Source organism: Haemaphysalis longicornis, unplaced genomic scaffold (assembly GCF_048455015.1).
Source record: "Haemaphysalis longicornis isolate Haplotype H1 unplaced genomic scaffold, Haemaphysalis longicornis Haplotype H1 scaffold_1, whole genome shotgun sequence".
NCBI classification, from domain to species: Eukaryota; Metazoa; Arthropoda; class Arachnida; order Ixodida; family Ixodidae; genus Haemaphysalis; species Haemaphysalis longicornis.
Window position 1 is genome coordinate 198,056,697 of NW_027526203.1, and position 20,159 is coordinate 198,076,855.

At 47.5% G+C, this 20,159-nt stretch overlaps 1 protein-coding gene across 1 annotated transcript; it reads left to right on the top strand.

The window, feature by feature from the left end:
* The first annotated feature begins 1,960 nt into the window (after positions 1-1,960).
* LOC144156301 (uncharacterized) lies at positions 1,961-12,258 on the top strand. The gene is made up of 6 exons (XM_077688269.1): positions 1,961-2,030; positions 6,115-6,227; positions 7,646-7,669; positions 7,759-7,794; positions 9,169-9,561; positions 11,732-12,258. Exons 1-6 carry the CDS (start codon positions 1,961-1,963, stop codon positions 12,206-12,208), a joined length of 1,113 nt encoding a protein of 370 aa, XP_077544395.1. The 3' UTR covers positions 12,209-12,258.
* The last annotated feature ends 7,901 nt before the right edge of the window (positions 12,259-20,159 follow it).

Below are 20,159 nucleotides of genomic sequence, written 5' to 3' on the forward strand. Positions count from 1 at the left end.
ACCGCAGCGCCCCCCCCCTCCCCCCCTCCGCCGGAAACTCCCGACCTTTCCCCACTGAAGGCCTAACCGTGAGAACGCAGTGCAAATAGGAGGAATGGTTATAAAATTTTTATCTCAATGAGATGGCATTGCAACACATACAAAATATTTCTGAACAGAAGTTTTTACTTTCATGTGGAACATCGGCAAGGGGAGCAAGTCCCTGCGCGAATGCTGCATCAGTTTCACAACGCGCAGACGAAAGAACTTCCGTTCTCCCTAAAGCTCAAAAACATACGACACATCTGCCTGTTGTAAACTGCAAAAAATACAAAACTTGAAATGTTATTCAGTAAGGTGGCTGGCTGGGTTAGTTGGTTGTCCATACTGATGATAAGCAGCGCGAGACGAGACACGGGGACGAAGAACAGGGACACAGGACGAACGCTGATTCCAACTGATTATTTACTGAAAAAGCTTTATGTATTCAAGAAAAAAAAATTACCTTAAAAACGGAACAATGAGAAGGTTGTCTCAAAGTGACCCAGCTATTAGATACAATGTAGTTGACTAACAAGGCAAACGCAAAACGCACCTGCACACAGTGAAAATAGTCATATAAGGCGTACGCAACATTCACGCAAAGAACGTGAACACAATTTAAAAACACATAGACATATTCAACGCTTACAAGCACGAGAATATAGAACAAACAAAATGTACAGGAAAGACCTATAGCATATTTAATTATTACCAAACATAGATGCTACAACACATCAGGTTTTCCTTCCGAGTATAAAATACACAGTTGAGATCGACTTCCAAACACCAGGTACACCTCGTCGTACAAGTTACATGCGGGAAACAGCTTTCGGAAGGTAACATGATTGTGCTTCGGCTGCCGTTATCATGAAAACACAAGCGTGGTCATAACCCTACGGGACAGGTTCGATTGAGTAAAGGTATGGGGGAAATTTGGTGCCCTCCCCCCAAGATGATCAAGAGTGGAGGCACCGGCCCCTCCTCCTTTATGCGCACGCCTATGCTTGGCAACATTGTTGAGCAAAAAGAAAACATTGAGCATATTTGAGGCAAAACATCAATACATAACTAGTTCTAGCAGTGTTCTGTGATTGCAATAGATGTGTGCTGATTTTTGCGCTTGAAAAAAAAAACACGTTGAAAACGATTTTCTCACCCAGAACTCCGAATGACTCACGCCCTAGCCTAGACCTCAAGGTGGCATTCAAGTCCAACAGCAACGGAAGATTACAATAAATGGAGCGCGAGCGGTGAAACGCGGCGAAATTGAATTGACTTGAGCAAACCTCCACCGTGTTTAGCGTGTGAGGAAACGCGACAGGAGGGGAAGGGCATAATAGGTGGGCGGGGGTGAGAAGGAGGCATTTACGTGGCAGGGGCGGCAGACGACTGCCGTCTTTCGACGACATTTGCGGCGAAGTGACCAGATACGCGGCCCATTTTTTTTTAAATTTATGATCCCCCCTTAAGGCCCTTCGGCAGTTCTTGGGCACGCTATTGATTGATTGATTGATTGATTGATTGATTGATTGATTGATTGATTGATTGATTGATTTATTGATTGATTGATTGATTGATTGATTGATTGATTGATTGATTTGAAAGTGGCTTTAGAGATGACCAGCTGTGTCACGCCTTTACTAATTGCCCTCGTCCGGCGGTCACTTTGTAGGTACGTACACGAGGTTGCGTTTTTTCAACGGATCATGGGCCTCTTTATTTGGGTAATTGGACCCTAAAGGATTGTGCTGTAAAATAAACTGAGACTAAGGGAAGAAGAGGACACCAACAGAACCCACAACCCCGTGCTTCGTCCAGATATGTCTTACTCTTTAGTTCTTACTCAGTGTGTGTTTTTGCTCTGTTGAAACCCACGAACTGTCAGCTTGTCCCTCTGGACTCACTTTAGACAATACTGCTTGCAGATAAAACCGGCACCATGGCTGCGTTCACACATATTATCCTGTTCGGCTTCGTAGCTGCCATCCTCATTGTCCAGTCCACAGCTGGTGAGTGGCCATCGTGTTTAGTATTCAATTTTTCTGTATCGTGCACCGGGGATGTCCCCCGGTACCCTTCCATTACTGATTTAAATATGTTTACCTCACCATTATTGTTTACTCGTTCCTTTCTTTGTTGGTTTGTGGTACGCTGCTTGCATTATCCCACTCCCACTTATCTCGGCGCGACAGTACGCTTTTAGTGAGAGGACTTCCCAAAAATCCATTTGAAATAACTCCTCACAAAGTTCAATTTATTCACGTGGCGCATTTTTGCGTAAGACGAAACTATAGTCTTGTGCCCAAGTCAAAGTGACGTTCATGCGCTGCAGGTGTTTTTCTGTAATTATTGGACGTTCAGTTAAGTTATAATTAGCGTACAGCAAAAGGAAAGGCATTCGTTCGTGACCGCCTACTACTTTACACACTGGTTTATGAACAATAACGGAAGTTCTATTTAAGAGAATTCTGCAACCCTTCCGATAAGCGCTTTCACTGTTTCCATCGGGCCTGGAAGCACTGCCAGTTATAGCCACCATAGGGCGGCACTACGTGATTTGCGGTCGCCGCAGATACGTTTTCTAATTTTGGCTTTGCTTCCGCTGCTATTTTCTTTAAACTGCTTATCGAATTCTTTTATTGCTGCAAATGAATGGAAGCCGGCCAATAGGAACGACAATCGCTCGAATGACGTCATTCGAGCGCGCAAACAAGTCAAGGATCCAAAAAGAGAAAACAAAAACTTTTGAGCAGGTTTCTAAGTAATCTGATGGACGTAAAACGGTAATTTTTGACCCCCTATTCTAAATACTGGATCGGCTAGTTGACTACATTATGAAATAATTTAACGGTTACAAAAGAAAAAGTTGAAAATAGTGCGAACGTCGAGAAGGTTGCTTGCGCGGACGTGGCCGATTACGCTGGTCGCGAAGCAATGACCATAGCGGTGGTAAACCATCAGGGTAACACCATCGCCTCCTGCTCTATACGCACGAGAGACTCGGTTGTTGGAGAAGAGGCAGCCATTGCTGTAGCCATGGTTGCCTCCACAAAAACCTAGACAATCATCAGCGACTCAAAATCAGCGATGCTAGATTTCTCACGAGGATACATATTAAGGGAGGCGTCTGCAATCCTAATTTCTGGTCTCCACCTCGAAAACCGGACAGGGAGGGTCAACTTAATATGGACCACCGCCCACTCCTGCCTTGCAGGCAACGAGTCTGCCCACGAAGCCGCTCGAGGCTTTACCGATCGAGCGGACGGCCCCTCCGATGCGGAACTAGTCCCCATGTCAGGCAGGGACAGGCTATTAGAGAGTTTTAGCAGTCCGTCTGTTCCGTCGTGTACGTAGTTACCGTGTTGACCGGGACCCGACTGCTCCTGCAGGCACGGAAGGGCGAGGGGGCGCACCCCATCGTAACGAATGCGCGGACATGGCGAAGGCCGGCCCGCGGAACTAATCCCCCTACCGCGACGAATGCACAAGGGCCCAGACGGGTCCCGGTCAACACGGTAACCACGTACACGACGGAACAGACGGACTGCTAAAACTCTCTATTGTCATACAGCGACATCACCGGTCGTTACCGTTTAGGCCGGGCCCGCTTCCCACCCGCGCACCCATCCCTCAGTAAGCGGCATTTGCTGGTCTGGCGACTCCTACAGACCCACTCGTATCCAAACCCACTTGTGTATAGCTATTGACTATTGCTACCCAGGGCGCTACTTCCCCGCGTGTCATAGATGTCAGGAACGAGAGGACATGGCGCACATGTAATGGCAATGTGCGCAGGCGATCACAAATGGCCGCACAATCACTACCAGTGAGCAGTGGGAAACCCTGATGCTCAGCTCCTGCCCGCAAGATCAACTTTAGGTCGTCCAGCTGGCTGAGGACGCTGCCAGAGCCCAAGGGCCCCCGGCCAACGACTAAGCGACACAGTTGGCAAACTGAATAAAGTTTATTCTCCCTCTCTGAAAATAGTGTTTCAGGGTCTTAAGGTATAATTTTTAAGGCGAAAGGCCTAAGCGCCCCATTGTGCGAAAAATTGACATTGTTGTTGCCAGTCATATTGTATGTTCGCTGCTGTAAATAGTAAAAACACATTTGAGCTCGTATTGGATTCGAATACGAGTCTCCAAGAAACCGAGTGCGCTACGACCGCGCTGTAGCGCGGTCGTAGCGCACTCGGTTGTCAGTGGTGTAACAGTGTCCAGCTTGTCAGCGGTGGAACAAGAGCTCGGCAGGTGCGTGCGGCACTGGCGTGATACCGCGTGACGAGTGAACGTGACAGTCCATGATTAGAACAGGGGAACCCCAGTGACGGAGAACACTGAATCTGGGGAAGCTGAGTCGTGAACTGTCGCCAGTGCGCCTGTCGAAGTTATTCCCGCCAATTGACTGAGGATCGAAAGCGAAGAAAGAGACGCAAACAAGGAGCATTATCACCAGAGGAATCCATGATGCAACAGCGTTTGTACTTGGGCTGGTTGGTACGTGCCATGCCATAACAGCGCGAAAATACGACAGAGAGAAGAAGCGACGTACACAAGCGCTCCTTTTCTCTGCCCTCTTTATGCGTTATTTTCCAGCCACAATGATTTCACCTTCACACAACGTAAGCATGGCTTAAAGTGCCCCGAGGAATTTCGGAAAAGGAAGTTGTGCAACATTTAGGTTGCGAGAAGTGCCGCGCTTTCTGGTGTAAGCACTTCTTTCACATGCTAAGTTTATTCCACGAAAAAAAAAGCCTGTCAAGAAAGAAGAGGTTAACACTTCTTTTTGTGTGGACTTTTTGCGTGCCGCAGTGTTTTGTTTAAAAAAGCCCTTATAACTTCACTTTGTTGGCTGCAAAATACAAACTCATATATGTTTACTCTTACAGGAGTAGCACACTAATACTGGTAATTCAGTTCTACTTTCATCGAACAGAACTGAAAAAAAAAAACGCTGCTCTTTGTGGAGTGATAGAGAATAAACTGAAGTTTAGTGATTCAAGTTCTAGCCGCGACTCTATGTATCTTCAGAGGTGTACAGCCGATAATTACCAAATATATGGGTGTTTTTTATTTGATATTTTGCGTGATTAGCGTTTCACCGTAGCTAATCCAGAGCTAGGTCGTAGTCACAGCATTCCCTGATCGTAAAAGCGACTAGTGCACCAGAATATTACCTGCCTGTAACTTCTGTCACATTACTCGTGCAAGATCCTACATATTGACACCATTGAAATGCCGATAAAAAACGAATTCACTCGAAATTTATATCAGCCGATTTCAGTGAATAGAGGGTGAAGAAAATGTGCGAGAATCATTTATTAAATAAATACTGTAGCCGTCCTACGACGCAGAATAAATGTGGCTTCAACATTAGGAACCGAATCAGCAGGCCGCAAGCCCTTGTATTTCGCTATTCCTCACCTTGGGCATACCTCTCTTTGGTTGATCGACATGCAAAAATCAAGAAATTTGTGGGCAAGAACCTGCGAAGCACGCGATAGTTTCCAGCGTTACTAGCAAAATCGTCGTTGCTCTCTACAGCTGGCATCCTAACAACACAACGCGTTCTTACTAATGGAGCAAAGCATTGTTATTTATTACAGAGTTCCTTGCAATTTTGTGTTTCTTGCTAAATTTTAGACGTTACATTGCAAAGAGTTTCGTGAGAAACGTTATAAATATGTGAAAGAACAATGACACAAACTACTGTGCATTTTTCGAACAAGTTTCACTTGTACGCAATAGCGACAAAGCGTTTTACGCTTGTCCTCTTTCGTGCTAAAATTGTTCATAATTGGCAAGAGAACAGAACATTGAGCTAACTTAGTGCGATTTTAGAGTTTAATGAGGAGCTTAAAGATTTCCTTGCTTGTGATACAACTAGCAACATACATAACAGTGCCTGTTCTTTACAGATGCTGAAAACTAAAATAACGACACACGCGCCCTTTTCTAGCAGTATATATTCGATAAAATGCGGGGGAAGGCAGTTTTTTAGCACAGAACAAAATATTGGCTGGTAAGCAGGAGCACTTCGCCACCAGTTGTCGGAGGGTAATCTATTTGTTTTTAATCATTTCTTTTTTTCCAGACTCACCTGCAGAGAAGGCGAAAGAAGATGCGGGCTCCCACAAGTACAACATTCGGCTCGCCAACGGGACGAGCTTCCAGATCACCACTAACGGCTTCCAAAACTTTTCAAAGGTACAGAAATTGTTTCAAAAATGGCACACTGGGCTGCCAACGAGTGCGTATGTTAGCGAGGGACGTCCCAACCCAGAACACGTTCCACAATTGAAGTGACCGTCACATTGTTTGACGCATAGCCCTCCCAAGCACCCCCGTCACAGAAGGGAGTTTTAACTCCACTACGAAGTTGGATTCATTGCGCATGAACCTGAAGGCAGCCAGATGTCCAAGTTATTTTGTTCTGGCCTTGGAATATTTTTTTCCGTACAAATTTTATCGTGTTCTGAAGACGACAAAAGCATTATTAGTTTAAAATGTGTTCATAGAATAATGGCTATAGGATATACAGGGTGATAAAAATTAAATCGACAGGTTTATTTTTTTAAATTAGGTGCTTAGTTTTACTTGAAGACCACCTCTACAAGGATGTTATGCGTCCAGGGGTACACACAATGAGGGGGTAACTATTGATGTTGGCGGCTCAATTATTAAAATTGAATAATTAACTTTTTTAGCGGCTGCAGTAAGCAGGCATATTTGTATTGAAGAGTAAGACGCCATCTTGTTTCTACGCAGTTGCATTTGGCAGAATTCTATCGCGTGCGTACTCCGAGATATCGAACTGCTAATTTTAATTGCCAGTCGCATGATTACGCGTGGTAGACAGCGAATACCGGCCCAAAGCTCCTCCCTTTTAAAACACGTCTTTCGTGTCTAGAACTGAGGTTAGTGAGTTACCAAAGGTTAATTACTTCATACTGAACAAAGTTGTATTTTGTCTTCATGGCGTCTTTAAAATGGGGTTCAGCTGAGCTTCACGTCTTAGCTGTCTCCAATTTGCAAGTCGTAGTATGTGCCTTCAAACCAGTAATCTTACTTATTTAGCATTTATTTAAAAATTATGGAGAAATTTTTGTCAGCCATACAGGTTACTGTGAAAATCGTTGCGCTGTCTAGTCGACGCCAGATACTTCAGCGTTCACTCTACGCATATAACTTTCGACCCCTTTATAAAAAAGTGGTGCAACTAAAACAACACCCTGTTATTTGCTCATTTATTTTATGCGTTTATAACGACCTTAAAACCGTGTAATAAATTCCGGGCGGACTAACAGGCGACGAATTGGGGCCGATTTAGCCCTAGCTGTTTGCACATGGGGTAGGCGTTAGTGTTGATCGGTACAGCATGTTCTGACCCTCAGTATAAGCAATTACGCAATTTACAATGCTCTTGTCTTGGTTATTGAGTGAGAAGGGCGTCTTTTCTAAGCAAAGATTACGCAGCATGCAAACAGTACGGGCGTTCTGCGCTATTATGAAACAGTTAAACTGTGTCCACTCCTGCTTGCTGATTACAGTTCGTTCCCACGCATGCGTCTTCATTTCTGGAAGCCCACGGCGCTGCCTCCAATAATTGTTTTTTCATTACACAGTGCCTCCAGGGAGGAGCGACCCGGGTAAGTAGCAACTGCTGTCGATGGTGCATTTATACACTGCCACGGTGGGGCCACATGCCTCAACTGTTTGCCACTCGCTTGTACCGCAGGGAAACAACTCCGTCGACATCGTGCAATTCAATAAGGTGAGTGCCAAATGCTTCTTCCTTAGAGTGTACCACACTGGTTTTGTCGTGGATTTATGGCGTTGCTGACGCCTTGTTGTCACGCTAGGTAGTTTGCGTACAGCTGCTGGACCGGTACTAGCATATAAGTTGCAACCAACTGATAAATGTGAGTTGACACTGTCACCCCTCAAGTTCCGTAAACCTGAACCACAAGCTCAGGAATGCGCACACATCACCCGCAACCCGAATCTCGGCAACAGCAATGACGTTGGCTTGGAATGAGCGTCCAAAAGCAGGCACTGCTTCGTCATGTACCATGCGCAAGCATGTACATTAATTAAGAAAATTTTGTTATACATTATCTATTGTCTGCATAGCCGTTTAGATAAAGCATTACATATGTCCACTATTTGCCAAACTTGTCAATGCTCAATCAGGGCTCCTCAGGTGGTTTCCCCGCTTTTCCTCTAATGGTGACATGCAATACACGTGTTGAAAACTGAATTTAGACATTTCAAGGGGTAGCCAAGGTGTCATTCTCTGCACTTGACACATTGGTTTTGCATCATCTGCATTAATAAAATTAAAAATCAACGTCTATGTCGTTGGACATATACTACGCTAATATTTCGAGCTAGATGTGCACCACCGTCGAATAAAGGCAAGTGTGCACAAGTCATGGTGTGCACAAAAGCCGCTAATGAGTTGGGGGTTGCGTACTCCACTGAAACGGTCAAGGGCAGCCCACGGAGATTGGTGGGCTGGTTCATGACCCCCCCGCCTCCCACAATACTGGAATCTACTATCGCGACAGTTGATCTAAGATGATGGCGCACAAAATAAAAGCGCGAAAGCGTAAGTTCCTCCTCCCCAGAAAAGAATGACACATAACCACACCATGACGTTAGGTTTCCCGACGGAAATACAAAATAGAAAGAACTTGCTTTGAGCAAAATCCATTGAAGGCTAAAATGCCATTTTGATCAAACGGGATGTATTTACGGAGGCACTGAAACTGTAATTTTAGACATTCCAGAAAAAGCATCGTCATCACCACCACTTTACACAATCCACGGCACGAATACAGCTTAGGCCTCTTCAACCATAGTGAATACCAAATACATGTCTCAAAGCTGTCACTTACTAATCATTCGCAATACAAACCAAATTATAACTGCTAACAAGGTGTTGCGCTATGAGGTGAGCTGTTGCGGAAAAATAAGGGACTGAAAGCAGTTCTTCGTGGCAATGGCACATAGCATAACCTTAATTTACTTAACCAGGGAGGAGTAGTGGTACACCGCACACACACACGCGCAGAAATATGCACGCACATGTTTTCAGACGCATTTTTGCACACACTGCCACCTAACAAGTATCCTGCATATGCAGTGCGCCCGGGACCTTTACGACCGAGTCCAGACGAACATCACGGACCATTTTCGCATCCGGGATGTTGGTGAGCTGGGTGCTGCCCTGCGAAACCTTTCTTCGCTGCATCGGCTCAATGGGAACATCGTCAAAAACCTGGAGGCATTGCAAAACAGTTTCCAGCGCCTGCGCCTTCCCCCTGCCGGCACCGGCGCCAGTATCGAACCCTTGCAACGCACGCTACAGTCGGCTAGCGAAGCTTTCCGAAACATGTCGAAGACGGTGACGTCGGGCGCTGCCCTGCAAACGGTGGTGCACAACTTCAACCGCACGCTACAAACGTTCAACGGGCTCGCCACAGCCGGTGTCAATGCGATGACACCCACGGCAAACCAGCTCATGCACCGCTTCCAGGTAAGGTGCACAAGAACTGTAATCTGTAAACGCTAATCTGTATGCTGCTTGCTTTTATAACAACAAGATGAAAATAATGTCCCAGTGCCGATCGGCTCGTTGCAAAAATCAAACATTTCAGCGCTAATTTCCTGCTATAGGTGTACGAATCGTAGTATATACAAGTGAGTCAGCAAACATGGAATGCTGCAGGATTTAAACCTACTTTGAAAGTTTCCCGTGACCACACAATCGTCTTCAGACGGGCCATTATCGACCATTTCAAGTCTTTATAAACCTTGTGTAAAAAGGGGAGAAGGGAGGAAACACTTTATTAAGAAATAACGTGAGAATGTTTCCACGGTCCAGGAGCCCATTTGCTGTCCGGGATGCCGTTGAAGTGCTAACAAGCACGAGCTGGTCCTCAGATCGACAGCTGGGCAGCAGTATCTCCCACTGCTCAGTGGAAAAGTACTGGTCAGGGGCGTAAGGACTGAGATTTTTTTGCGCAGTCGAATATTTTGGTTCAGAGTTCCAGGTTCCTGGCAGAATTTACATTGGGGTGTGTACTGTGTAGGAAGTAGTAAATGCATACGGACATGGGCGGGGAAAAGTGCCTCTTTGAATCTGTCTGAGTGTGAATTCTAGGATTTCGCATAGATATCTGGAAGGATTAGGGAAGGTCTGTCTCATGGTTCGATTGTACTGGGTGGTTTCTTGGTAGGTGACGAGGAAGAGGTACGGAAACCCTCCCGGTCTCAGCGGCTCGGTGAGAGAGTTCTCGAGCCGGTTTATGAGCAAAATTATTGCCCCTCAATGCATAGTGGGCGGGAGTCGACCCAAACAATGTCCACCCGATGGGCAGGCGGATGTTGCTTCAGAAGTCGCAGTGTGGAGGGGGCCACCCGTCCCGACAGGAGCCTGCTGCAGGCGGCTTGAGAATCAGTCAGTATAATCCTGGAGGTTGGTTAGGCAAGGGCAAGCGCAATAGCTATAAAAAATTCATCAGCGTCCGGGTAGGAGGTTTTCCGAATTGAGGCACTGGTGATTAGGGCGTTCCTAGGGGTTGTCACTGCCAGCATAGTTTGCTTATCTGGGTAACTGACCCGGGTGACTGCCCTTGATATGTTGAATGATCGCACGGCTTGCTATGGTTTTGGGCGAGTCGAAGGCGTTGACTGGAAAGGTGCCCGTCGATGAGCTCCTCTATGTTATGTGGAGCATCATGCTGAGTAGTTTGGAAGTATAGACTTACTCATCGGGAGACACAAAGCTTGTTTGGTTGCGTTCCGGGTGAGTCTATTGAGTTTGTCGGTGTCGGTTTGAGTCAGGACAATGCATGGTGTGACGTAAGCGAGGCGGGAGATGACAAAGGCCTGATCGAGCCGAAAAGTATCTTTTTATTTCATACCTCGGTGTCGGTTGGTGATGCGACAAATCATATGTATTACGTGATCAGTCGCTCTACTGATCACGTATTACTAACACAAAATCCATGGCCCAACGGAATCATCTAATCTACACCCATTGACAACCTTCCGGTACACTTAAAAAAACCGCAGTTCAGTTTGTTACCACAGGGTCTTTGCCCTTTGGATTCAATGGGCGTTCACGCCTTCAAACACCTTAACCCCACCTATCCGACATGGTATTGAAAGAATTATGGTGCAAAACATTCAGTGTGTAGGCTGTGTTTGGTAGACTAAAAGTACATGGAGTTTTGCTTCGTTTTCTGATCAATGTATCATAATCAATCACATGTCTCGGTAGCTTAGCGGGTATTCATGTGGCCTGCTTATGCAGCTTCATTTAGTTACACTTGTTGTTGTATGCGTTGTTTATTGGTGCAAGGGCAACTTGGCCAAAGAGCGCCAAATAAGTTTGTTGACACTCCCAAAATAGGTGTAGCCCGTGACCTGTTCCATGCCACGTAGTTTTAGGTTGGACCCTAGATGTCTTCTTGTCTGAGCCTAATAGGTGCCTAATACCTTGTCTAAATAGCCGCGGTGTGTACAATAGTGGGCGATCACGTATAAAGGTGGGGAAGCAATAAAAAAAATGTACGTATATGGGGATATATTTCTGCTGCATAAAACTCTTGAGCTTTGCTTTGAATGAATGTACACAGAAGCCTTACGACGCTTCTGTAGGCTGATTATAAATTTTGAAGTGAATTCCCCCCTGCCCGCAGGAGGATCTAAAGAACATCCAGAACGTGACCCGGTCACTTCCCAGGACAGATGTCGCGAGGCTGACCGAGCAGACGATGGGCAACCTGACCCTACTGGTGCGCAATCTGACTGGCTCGCTGCCGGGAGTGATGCGCCGGGTCGCAACACAAGGAGCGGAGAGCACCCGACCACTGAGAGAGTTCGTGACTGCGCTCTCCCAAAACCTGAGGAACGCCTCAGTCGCGCTCTCTTCTACAGGCAGTGCCGGCAATTCTACCAACGGCACACTTCCTATAGCGGGACAGGACCTGCTGCAGGCGTACGACGGTTTTCAGTTAGCTGTCAATAACGGCATGCTCGCCATGTCTGACTTGGTGCGCGGTTCTCTGAAGCTGGTCAACCCGGCCAACTGGAATGTCCGGGGAGGCCTCGGAGGGCAAACCCCACCCGTGGGTATCAACAAATTCATCGGACAACTCTTCAGGAGGAGGGGCTAGGCGAGCCTACCGTATACTTCCTTTACTCTGATGAGCATTCTTTGTGTATCGGCAGGAGCAGACATAATTAAGCTCATAACTCTTCAGAAGCAAGAAATTCAGCATTACTTCATCTGACGTGACCATTCGGAGGTGCGCGCCACTCCTGGTAGCCATTGCTTTGTACGAACTATGACGGAAGAACTCGTTTTTGTGATTCCCGTGAGAGTGGGGGCGGTGTTACGTCCTCCTGGAAGACTTCATCATGTTCGGAAACGTCGACAAGCTCGCGTGGCTATACTTCAGGGCAGTGCTGTGCATCTGTGAAGCATAGAATCAGAAGAACGTAACCATAATGACTAGTTCATTTTTTAGCACTCCGTCCTTCATCAGAGCGTCGAACTGCTCCCGTGACTTCCGAATGGGACGCCGGTGACTCTGTTTTTGTTTCTGAGTTGCATGCGCTCTTTCAGACACTCCCAATGGGACTTATGCTGGTGCGGGCAAACTCCGGACCCTCCGAGTTAGGCCCTCCCTTTGTCAACCGAAACATTGCGTTATTGACGTCTTTGTGGCTCCTTGGAAGCCTTACAATAGTGACAGGAATTCACAATTAGGTCAATAGGTTGACCATATAACGCCAGCGAGGATCAGGTCTATTATACTAGCGGTCTAACGGCGCACGCTTTCGTAAGTCGCTATTCTCTCGACTGTATAGCTCCCTGATTAGTTAATTGCACAGTTCCTTAGGGGGAAAATAAATGCTCCCCTGGCTGCACATATACACCGTGAGATCGGAGCATGTCAAACCGTTAGGAGCTGTTGTTCGAGGAGCCATTTCATTCAATCAGGCCCATCAGCGTGCACAGCTGGCCGGGGCTGTTGCTGAAGGCGTGGATGGTTTGCTTGAAACGTCGTCGCCTCTTTCAGAGACACAATGTGAAATTGCAGAGCTGAAATGTCACAGGCTCTACTGGCCGCCCCCTTTGTCCCTCTTTGCTCGCCTTTCATAAGTGATAAGCGAAACGTCTGCGTTGTGGTTAAGCGGTCCCACCGGAGTGTCTTAGAGCGTATATGTAGTCCGAAAGTAAGCATTAACACGTGCATAAAATGGCAGTTCAAGAGCCGGAGAGGGTCACATAATACGCGGATGTGACATCTGCGTGAAGCTGCAAAGTTTAGGAGCAATGAATATGCTCCACATTGGCGGTGTCCCAGGATTAAAAGTGAACCAAGGTATGATTGTAAAGTTGTAGAAGGAACGGCAAAAGGACTGTACGATCAAGAAAGGGAGGCAATACAAGGAGCAGTTTTTAAAGGAAAATTTTCACTTACTTTTTCGTCCCATCCCCGCGCGATTTGTTCTACACTTTGGCATGCACAAATCGGCGGAGCTCACCAATATCGTTATCACTGTAAATAAAGACGCGCATAAAAACTGTCTCTTTCCTGGATACGTATTATAAACGAAGGGTTTTTGGCACTGTGTAAGCCTATACTTGTTTTCACTTTGTTTTCCGATCGCATCCGCGGCGTAGGCGAGACTCACTTTCTCAATCAGCGACTACGAAAAGCTTTTCCCGACGCTTGCAGTGTTGATTGCGGCGTAAGAGGACAGTTGTGGGACGCGTTGAATAAAATTGTGAACTGCGCTGTGGTATCACGGAAAACAAAACGTCAAGCTTGCATTGCGGCATTCTACACCCCAAAGTACATTTTTGACGTTAATCATGTTCTAAGACTAGTAATTGACGGATTTGGCCAATGGTCGGTCATTCAGTTGCGTCGTGACGGAAAATAAATATTGAGAGGGCAGGGTTCACCGGAGAGGTCGATGTTCAGGGCGGCCATTTATTCCCAGGCTCGAGCGAGGAACGAGCGAGTACATACCATGATGATGAGTATTTACAGAGATAAGGACGAAGTGCTGGAGCACGTTCGCTAATGATGATGATAATGTACAGATGAAGAGGAAGCACTGAAGGCAGTGCGAAGGCCCCCCACCAAGAGCGACTCTGCCAACCGGTACCGGTAGATTGAGCAAGGATGCCCACACTCCCCCCCCCCCCCCCTTACGGAGTCGGCCGCCTGGCTGCGAGTCACTCTGGAGTACATTGTCTGAAGGGCTTGAGACGAGATACATGGACTATTTCGACGCCACGGCAACGACGGTCTGTGACGGGGCCTATCGGTGCTATGCGGTAATTACCTGGAGTAGTCTGTTCCAGGACGACGTAGGGGCCGAGGAAACGCTGAAGGAACTTCTAACAAAGACCGGGCTTCCGTTCGGGGGTCCAGAGGAGCACATCATCAACAGGGTGAAAAACGAACGGAGGAATGTGTCGAGTCGCATCTTGCCTTCCTGACTTGCTGATGAGCTTAAGTGTGCAAGCGTGCTTGTTCTCGGCAGTATGCGACGCACCATCTCATGAGATGGTGCGTCGGAGGCAACAGGAGCGGAAAAGGTCAGCGGCCGAAGATAAGAAAAAACGGAGAGTAGCCAGTAGTACGCTGAAGTGCAGTGTTATAAGCAAAGGTGACAAAGGGGAGGATAATGTCCCAGTTGCGATGGTGGGGGCTTATATACATAGAGATCATATCAGAAAGGGTTCGGTGGAAACGTTCGGTTAAGCCGTTTACCTGGGGATGGCTACCAGAAGTAGCCTTGTGCACAATGTTGGAGGCACGTACGAGCTCCGCAACAATGGTTGCCAAGAAGGTCCGCCCTCGGTCGCTAAGAAGTATGCGCGGTGCACCATGGCGCAAACTTATGTGATGTAGGATGAATTCGGCGACTTCTGTAGTGGTCCCGGAGCGTATAGGTGCAGTTTCAGCGTATCTGGTCAAGTGATCGACCGCCGTCACTATCCACCAGTGACCGGACCGCAGCTCCAGGAGTGAGACCGAAGAGGTACGAAGCGGCACCGAGACGCACCCTCCACCACTTGAGAGGACAGGGTTCACTGGAGAAGTCGATGTTCAGGGCGACTGTTTATTCCGAGGCTCGAGCGAGGAACGAGCGAGTACACGCCATGATGGGTATTTACAGAGATAAGGACGAAGTGCTGGAGCACGTCGCTAATGATGATGATAATGTACAGATGAAGAGGAAGCACTGAAGGCAGTGCGAAGGTCCACACCAAGAGCGACTGCCAACCGGTACCGGTAGATTGACCAAGGATGCTCACAATATGGATATTTTCAAAGCATACAGTGACTGTCGATTGGGGTTCGTTGAACAAGCGCTTTCAAATAAAGTATAGTGTACGCCACATCTGTCCTTGGAGATAATGGTAATCAATTAACGCTTACTTCTGGTACTGAGGTATGACGCAGAGACCTGGGGTCTATCGAGCGTTTTGGTTGAAAAGACAGATCGTCCTAAAGAGCATAGGAAGGCGGAAGACAAATGTAACGCTTAGGGCGTAGGTACGCAGATATTGACGAATTTTTCGTCGTAGGCTGGCATACATCTCAGTCGGTGACCAAAAATGAACCTGGGGCAACCATGTTGAGCGGGGGACGGACAATCCACAACTTCAAGTTCGCTTACCAGAGTCTGGGTTTGGACTAGTTGATAGCGGTAATCCATGAGTTCGTGTAGCGCAAAAAAAAAAAGACAGAGGACACAGGGAGGTGACGGGCACAAGCACTAGTGCCCGTCGCCTCCCTGTGTGCCCGTCGCCTCCCTGTGTCCTCTGTCGTTTTTTTTTTTGTTTTTTTTTTTGCGCTACATGAAGTCATGGTTCAAGTTCGCGCTCCCTACCTTGCTGCTACCGCGAACAGCTGAGGCATCGGGTCCAGTTGCTTTCCCCTCCTGGCGCTGTGCTTGCCGCGCCCGTTTATTTCGCAACCTCTCAAATGAGAATTAATATAATGCCACCGCATGACGGCTCGGAGACGGTAAAGTGGACGCCTACTGAGAGTTGTCGCGTTCACTTTAAGCGCCGTACAGGAGGGAAGTCAGAAGTTGGCGCATACGCTTTCCCCAGTTCCCGCGAGAAGGAGACAATGGTTCTACAGTTTGAGGAGGGGAAAAAGTGGCGCAGAGCACGGTAGTTTACCCTTCGCCCTGGCTGACTACGACCTCCCAGTAATCTGCAGTGATTTTCTTGGCATTAAATATTTAAACGAACTTCTTGATTTCTTCATTGCAATCATGCACAGCGCACATTTGTGCAAGTGACGCTATTGGTACGCTTTGCCCTTGAGCATTTAATGCGCCTGACACTTTTTTTCTCTCTACTACCAAATACTGGACCTCCCTTTTGTGCTAATTGCTGGAAGATGTTTGCTGAGAGATTCACGCAAGGGAGCGCAGGCCCTCATCCGACAAGTCACTGTTGCGCGTGGGAAAGAGCAGGGGCGCCTGTGAGCGAGAGTCGGTAATAATACGTCCTGGACACATGGGTCCGAAGCGCTAGTTTCGCCAAGCTATCAGCGCGGAGCGATCTGGAAAACTAGGTTTGTTCCTCGCGCGGAGGAATCGTTCTCGTTTCTCTTCAGCACGAAGCTGCAGGTGCGGCATTACATTTGGGAAGGCGTCCCCGAACCGGGCACCGTCGCCTCCGTCATGTGTGGTAGCGTGGTGCTCGAGCGACCAGCAGAAGCACGAACAGAAGATGAAGACCAGCGATACAGGAACAGCCCCCTTTCGGGCGAGCTTAAAACACGACAGCGCTCCTAACAGAAGCCCGATGCGGTCTGCCAACGGCCACAGAAAGTGCTAACGGCTCTCTGTGGCCATTAGCACACATGCAGTAACTGCTCCGACGCTTTCCTAGTGCTTTTGCACGCGGCACGAAAACAGTGCAAACACACAGAAACACTCTTCCCAGAATTCGCGAGGGCCGGTAGTAGTGGAGCGCGTTCAGTCTGAGATAGGGGGGGAGAAGATCTCGGTGAAAAGCGTCCGCTTCGCCGGTGCATGTCTCTGCAGGAACAGTTTGTTTTTATATTTTCTAGCTCCGACGACTTGAGTCAACACCATTGGGCCTGCGCGGCGGGCGCACGTAGTAACATGTTCCAGGAAGGCTGGCGCTGCCACAAAACAAAGGAGCACTACGCAACACTTGCAGCACGCGACACTATAGTTCATTCCACAAGCTAGGTGCAGCACTGTGAAGGCTACATTGTTCTCAACAGTGCACCCACTAAGGGCGCCTAACTCGCCGTGAAGGGGGTCCTGCAAGGACATTCCCTTCTCCCCTCTCGGCAAGTGGAACTGCATGGTCCCGGCGCCTTTTGTCGCTCCCTTCGCGGAAAGGCGCCCTGAGAGGGCGGTCTGTTGACAACAATGTAGCCTCAACAGTGCTGCACATAGCTTGTGGTATGAACTATAGTGTAGCGGTGAGTTGAATCGTACCAGCGGCTAGCTAAGTCATTCGCCCTCGAATGCGCTGTGCAAATTAAATGATCCGATGCTCCCGTAGTTAATTAGCAAGTACTGGTGCCGTTTATACAAGATGTTGAATTGGCTTTATCGCGCCGTTGAACCTGAGCACACGATCTCGGGAATTAGTCGCGCCGTACCGAATTTCTACATGTTCGTTTAACTTGCGCCTAAATATTGGCCAAAAGGGAATTGTGAAGTTCAAATTAAGCCGCAAATCAGACTTACGACCTGTACTCAGCCCAGCAGCCCCTACTATACTCGATTACAACTCAAGAACGGCATTACCTCATGTAGTGTATCACTCCGCCAATGCGCCGGACCCGTGACGTCAGTGCGCGCGCGTTTTGAAAGGGGTTTGCTATGAATGCGTGATATCGTCTTCCTTGTTTCATGCAGTTTGTTTGTCGTCACTGGAGTCGTTTATAAGCATATTAAGTCCAAAAAATCACAGGAACGGCTAACGCCGTGTTCAAAATATTCCCAGTAGCGCCGTACTTGCGCCGCGCGGAGAAACATCCGTGATAAGGCACAGCGGCAACTTCCGGTGCGGTTCTTAAGTTGTCACCGAGTATACCACTGAGCCACCACTGTGGCATTATTAATGTAATTATAATGCAATGAGTGAATGAATGAGTGAATGAATGAATGACTTTATTTCTCATTCAGTTTGCAGTGTGAAGGACGATTCGAGAAATTTTTTTTTGGAATACAGATCTGAAGAAAACACACTGATAACATGAAAAATGCATTCCCACCATGTTTGACCTTTCGCAAACAATCATGTAAAAGCGGTTTTTTTTTTTTTTTTTTTTTGTGGAGGGGTACTGTGCCCATAGGACGGGCAGGCGTTCCAGTAGGAATACTCATGCACGGGGGTTGCATGCGAACCGATAATGTAAAAAAAAGGCGCGCTGGAAGAAAAATGTCCACCGCCTTTACTCTCTTGCACCCAATTTGTATTTTTCATGCACTTTGTGCTCTGACTGAGTCGGCATTGAAACATACTTGCAGCCATTTTTTATTCTTAGTGGAGAGTCGAAACCGCACATAGACTTGCCTGTAGCAGATCATGAGGGCAGCACAAAAGTGATCGCAAGTGTTTAAAGGGACCCTGCAACACTCTTTGAGCAGTGCAAGTAAACCTGCGCGACGCTTGCTTACACTAGAGATACCTGAGCCAAATATTTCACGTGCACGTGAAGCGGTGAGCGCGCAAATCGCTGTGAAACACGCGGAAAAATCAACCGCGCTCTCTTCAGTTCTCCTCATTATGCGCCCATGGCATGGCCGAAACGACGTCATTGAGGCCATGGCTGTCCGATCGGCTGTCATGGTCAACTTCGCAGCTAATTTCTCGCATTTCCTGTGACGATCCGCCGTCGTCGGTGCTGTGTACCAACCTCTTCTATGCCTGAACCTGTAGGCACAGTTTTGCCGTTTCTTTTATGTTTTGAGTGCGCGCGGATCTTGAGTGATGAGCTCAATATTTCCCTTTCAACCAGACCACTCGACGACAAACGTTTATTGCTTCAAAAACGCCCTGCCAGCCAGAGCGCTTGCTTGCGAGCAGGCTCCTATGCCTGCTATTTTGTGGCACCAGACCGGAAATAGACCCCTCCACGTTGCGGAGAAAAGGGGAAAACTCACCGGCCAGTGATATATCGAAGGCCGCGGAAGAGAACGCCGCGAGTTGCCCCCCTCTCCGGGAGAGAGCGCGCAGCTTTCGTTGCGTTGTCCACGGTCGAGTTGAGAGGGAACGATTATGCGTGATTTCTCATCGCGCATAGTTTCGGTGATATATGAACGGATTTTCATAATTATTGCGGGATGAGATTGCTGGGACAATAGACTTTACCCCAAAATACATTCCTAGTAGTCGATGGTAGGTACTGCAGGGCCCCTTTAACACTATTTCAAACGCAATGTTCTTCCCATTGTTGTCAGACTACCCCATGAAGTTTGAGCCGCAAATAGGCAGATCACCCGTGTAACCGAAGTGTTACCGATGGCGAAGATAAGACGCAGGAGAAGACAGAAAACTCTGGTGGTGGAAGGTGATACTAAAATTCGGTTTCGGAAGACGCAAGATAGGAATTGTTGGAAGACTACGATAAGCTTTCGTGCTGCATTGGTCGCCAGCACTCGGATAAGTACGATCTTCACCGATAAACTCAGCTAGGAAGGTAAAAGTGTTTGCGAATAGGCTCTTCTCATGCTGTATATCGGAGCAATCTGTACCGCTGTGTATCGAAACCACTGAATCGCCAAGAATAATAGTAAATACACCCCCTCCCCCAACCCCCACCCCCCAAAAAAGTCGCAGCAGTGTATCACAATTCCAGTAAATTATTGCTTGTACAACACACAGCATGTGCCTGGCTTATTCGCAGTGCGAAAAGTATATTCGCTTTTAATCAATCAATCAATTTTATTAGTGTCTGAAAAATATACATGGGGTTATATACAGAAAGAAGTCTTAATGTCAGGCTGCAACGGGACCTCCTAATAGGACATACCCGTTTATCTAAGAAGTTGTTCTCACGCCCTTGTAGGGATAGATAGAGAGCTCATATCCCC

Coding starts and splice junctions, on each gene's coding strand:
- LOC144156301 (XM_077688269.1), top strand. CDS start 1,961: ATGGCTGCGTTCACACATATTATCCTGTTCGGCTTCGTAGCTGCCATC. Junction 2,031..6,114: donor CATTGTCCAGTCCACAGCTG/GTGAGTGGCCAT, acceptor CTTTTTTTCCAG/ACTCACCTGCAGAGAAGGCG. Junction 7,670..7,758: donor TCCAGGGAGGAGCGACCCGG/GTAAGTAGCAAC, acceptor CTTGTACCGCAG/GGAAACAACTCCGTCGACAT.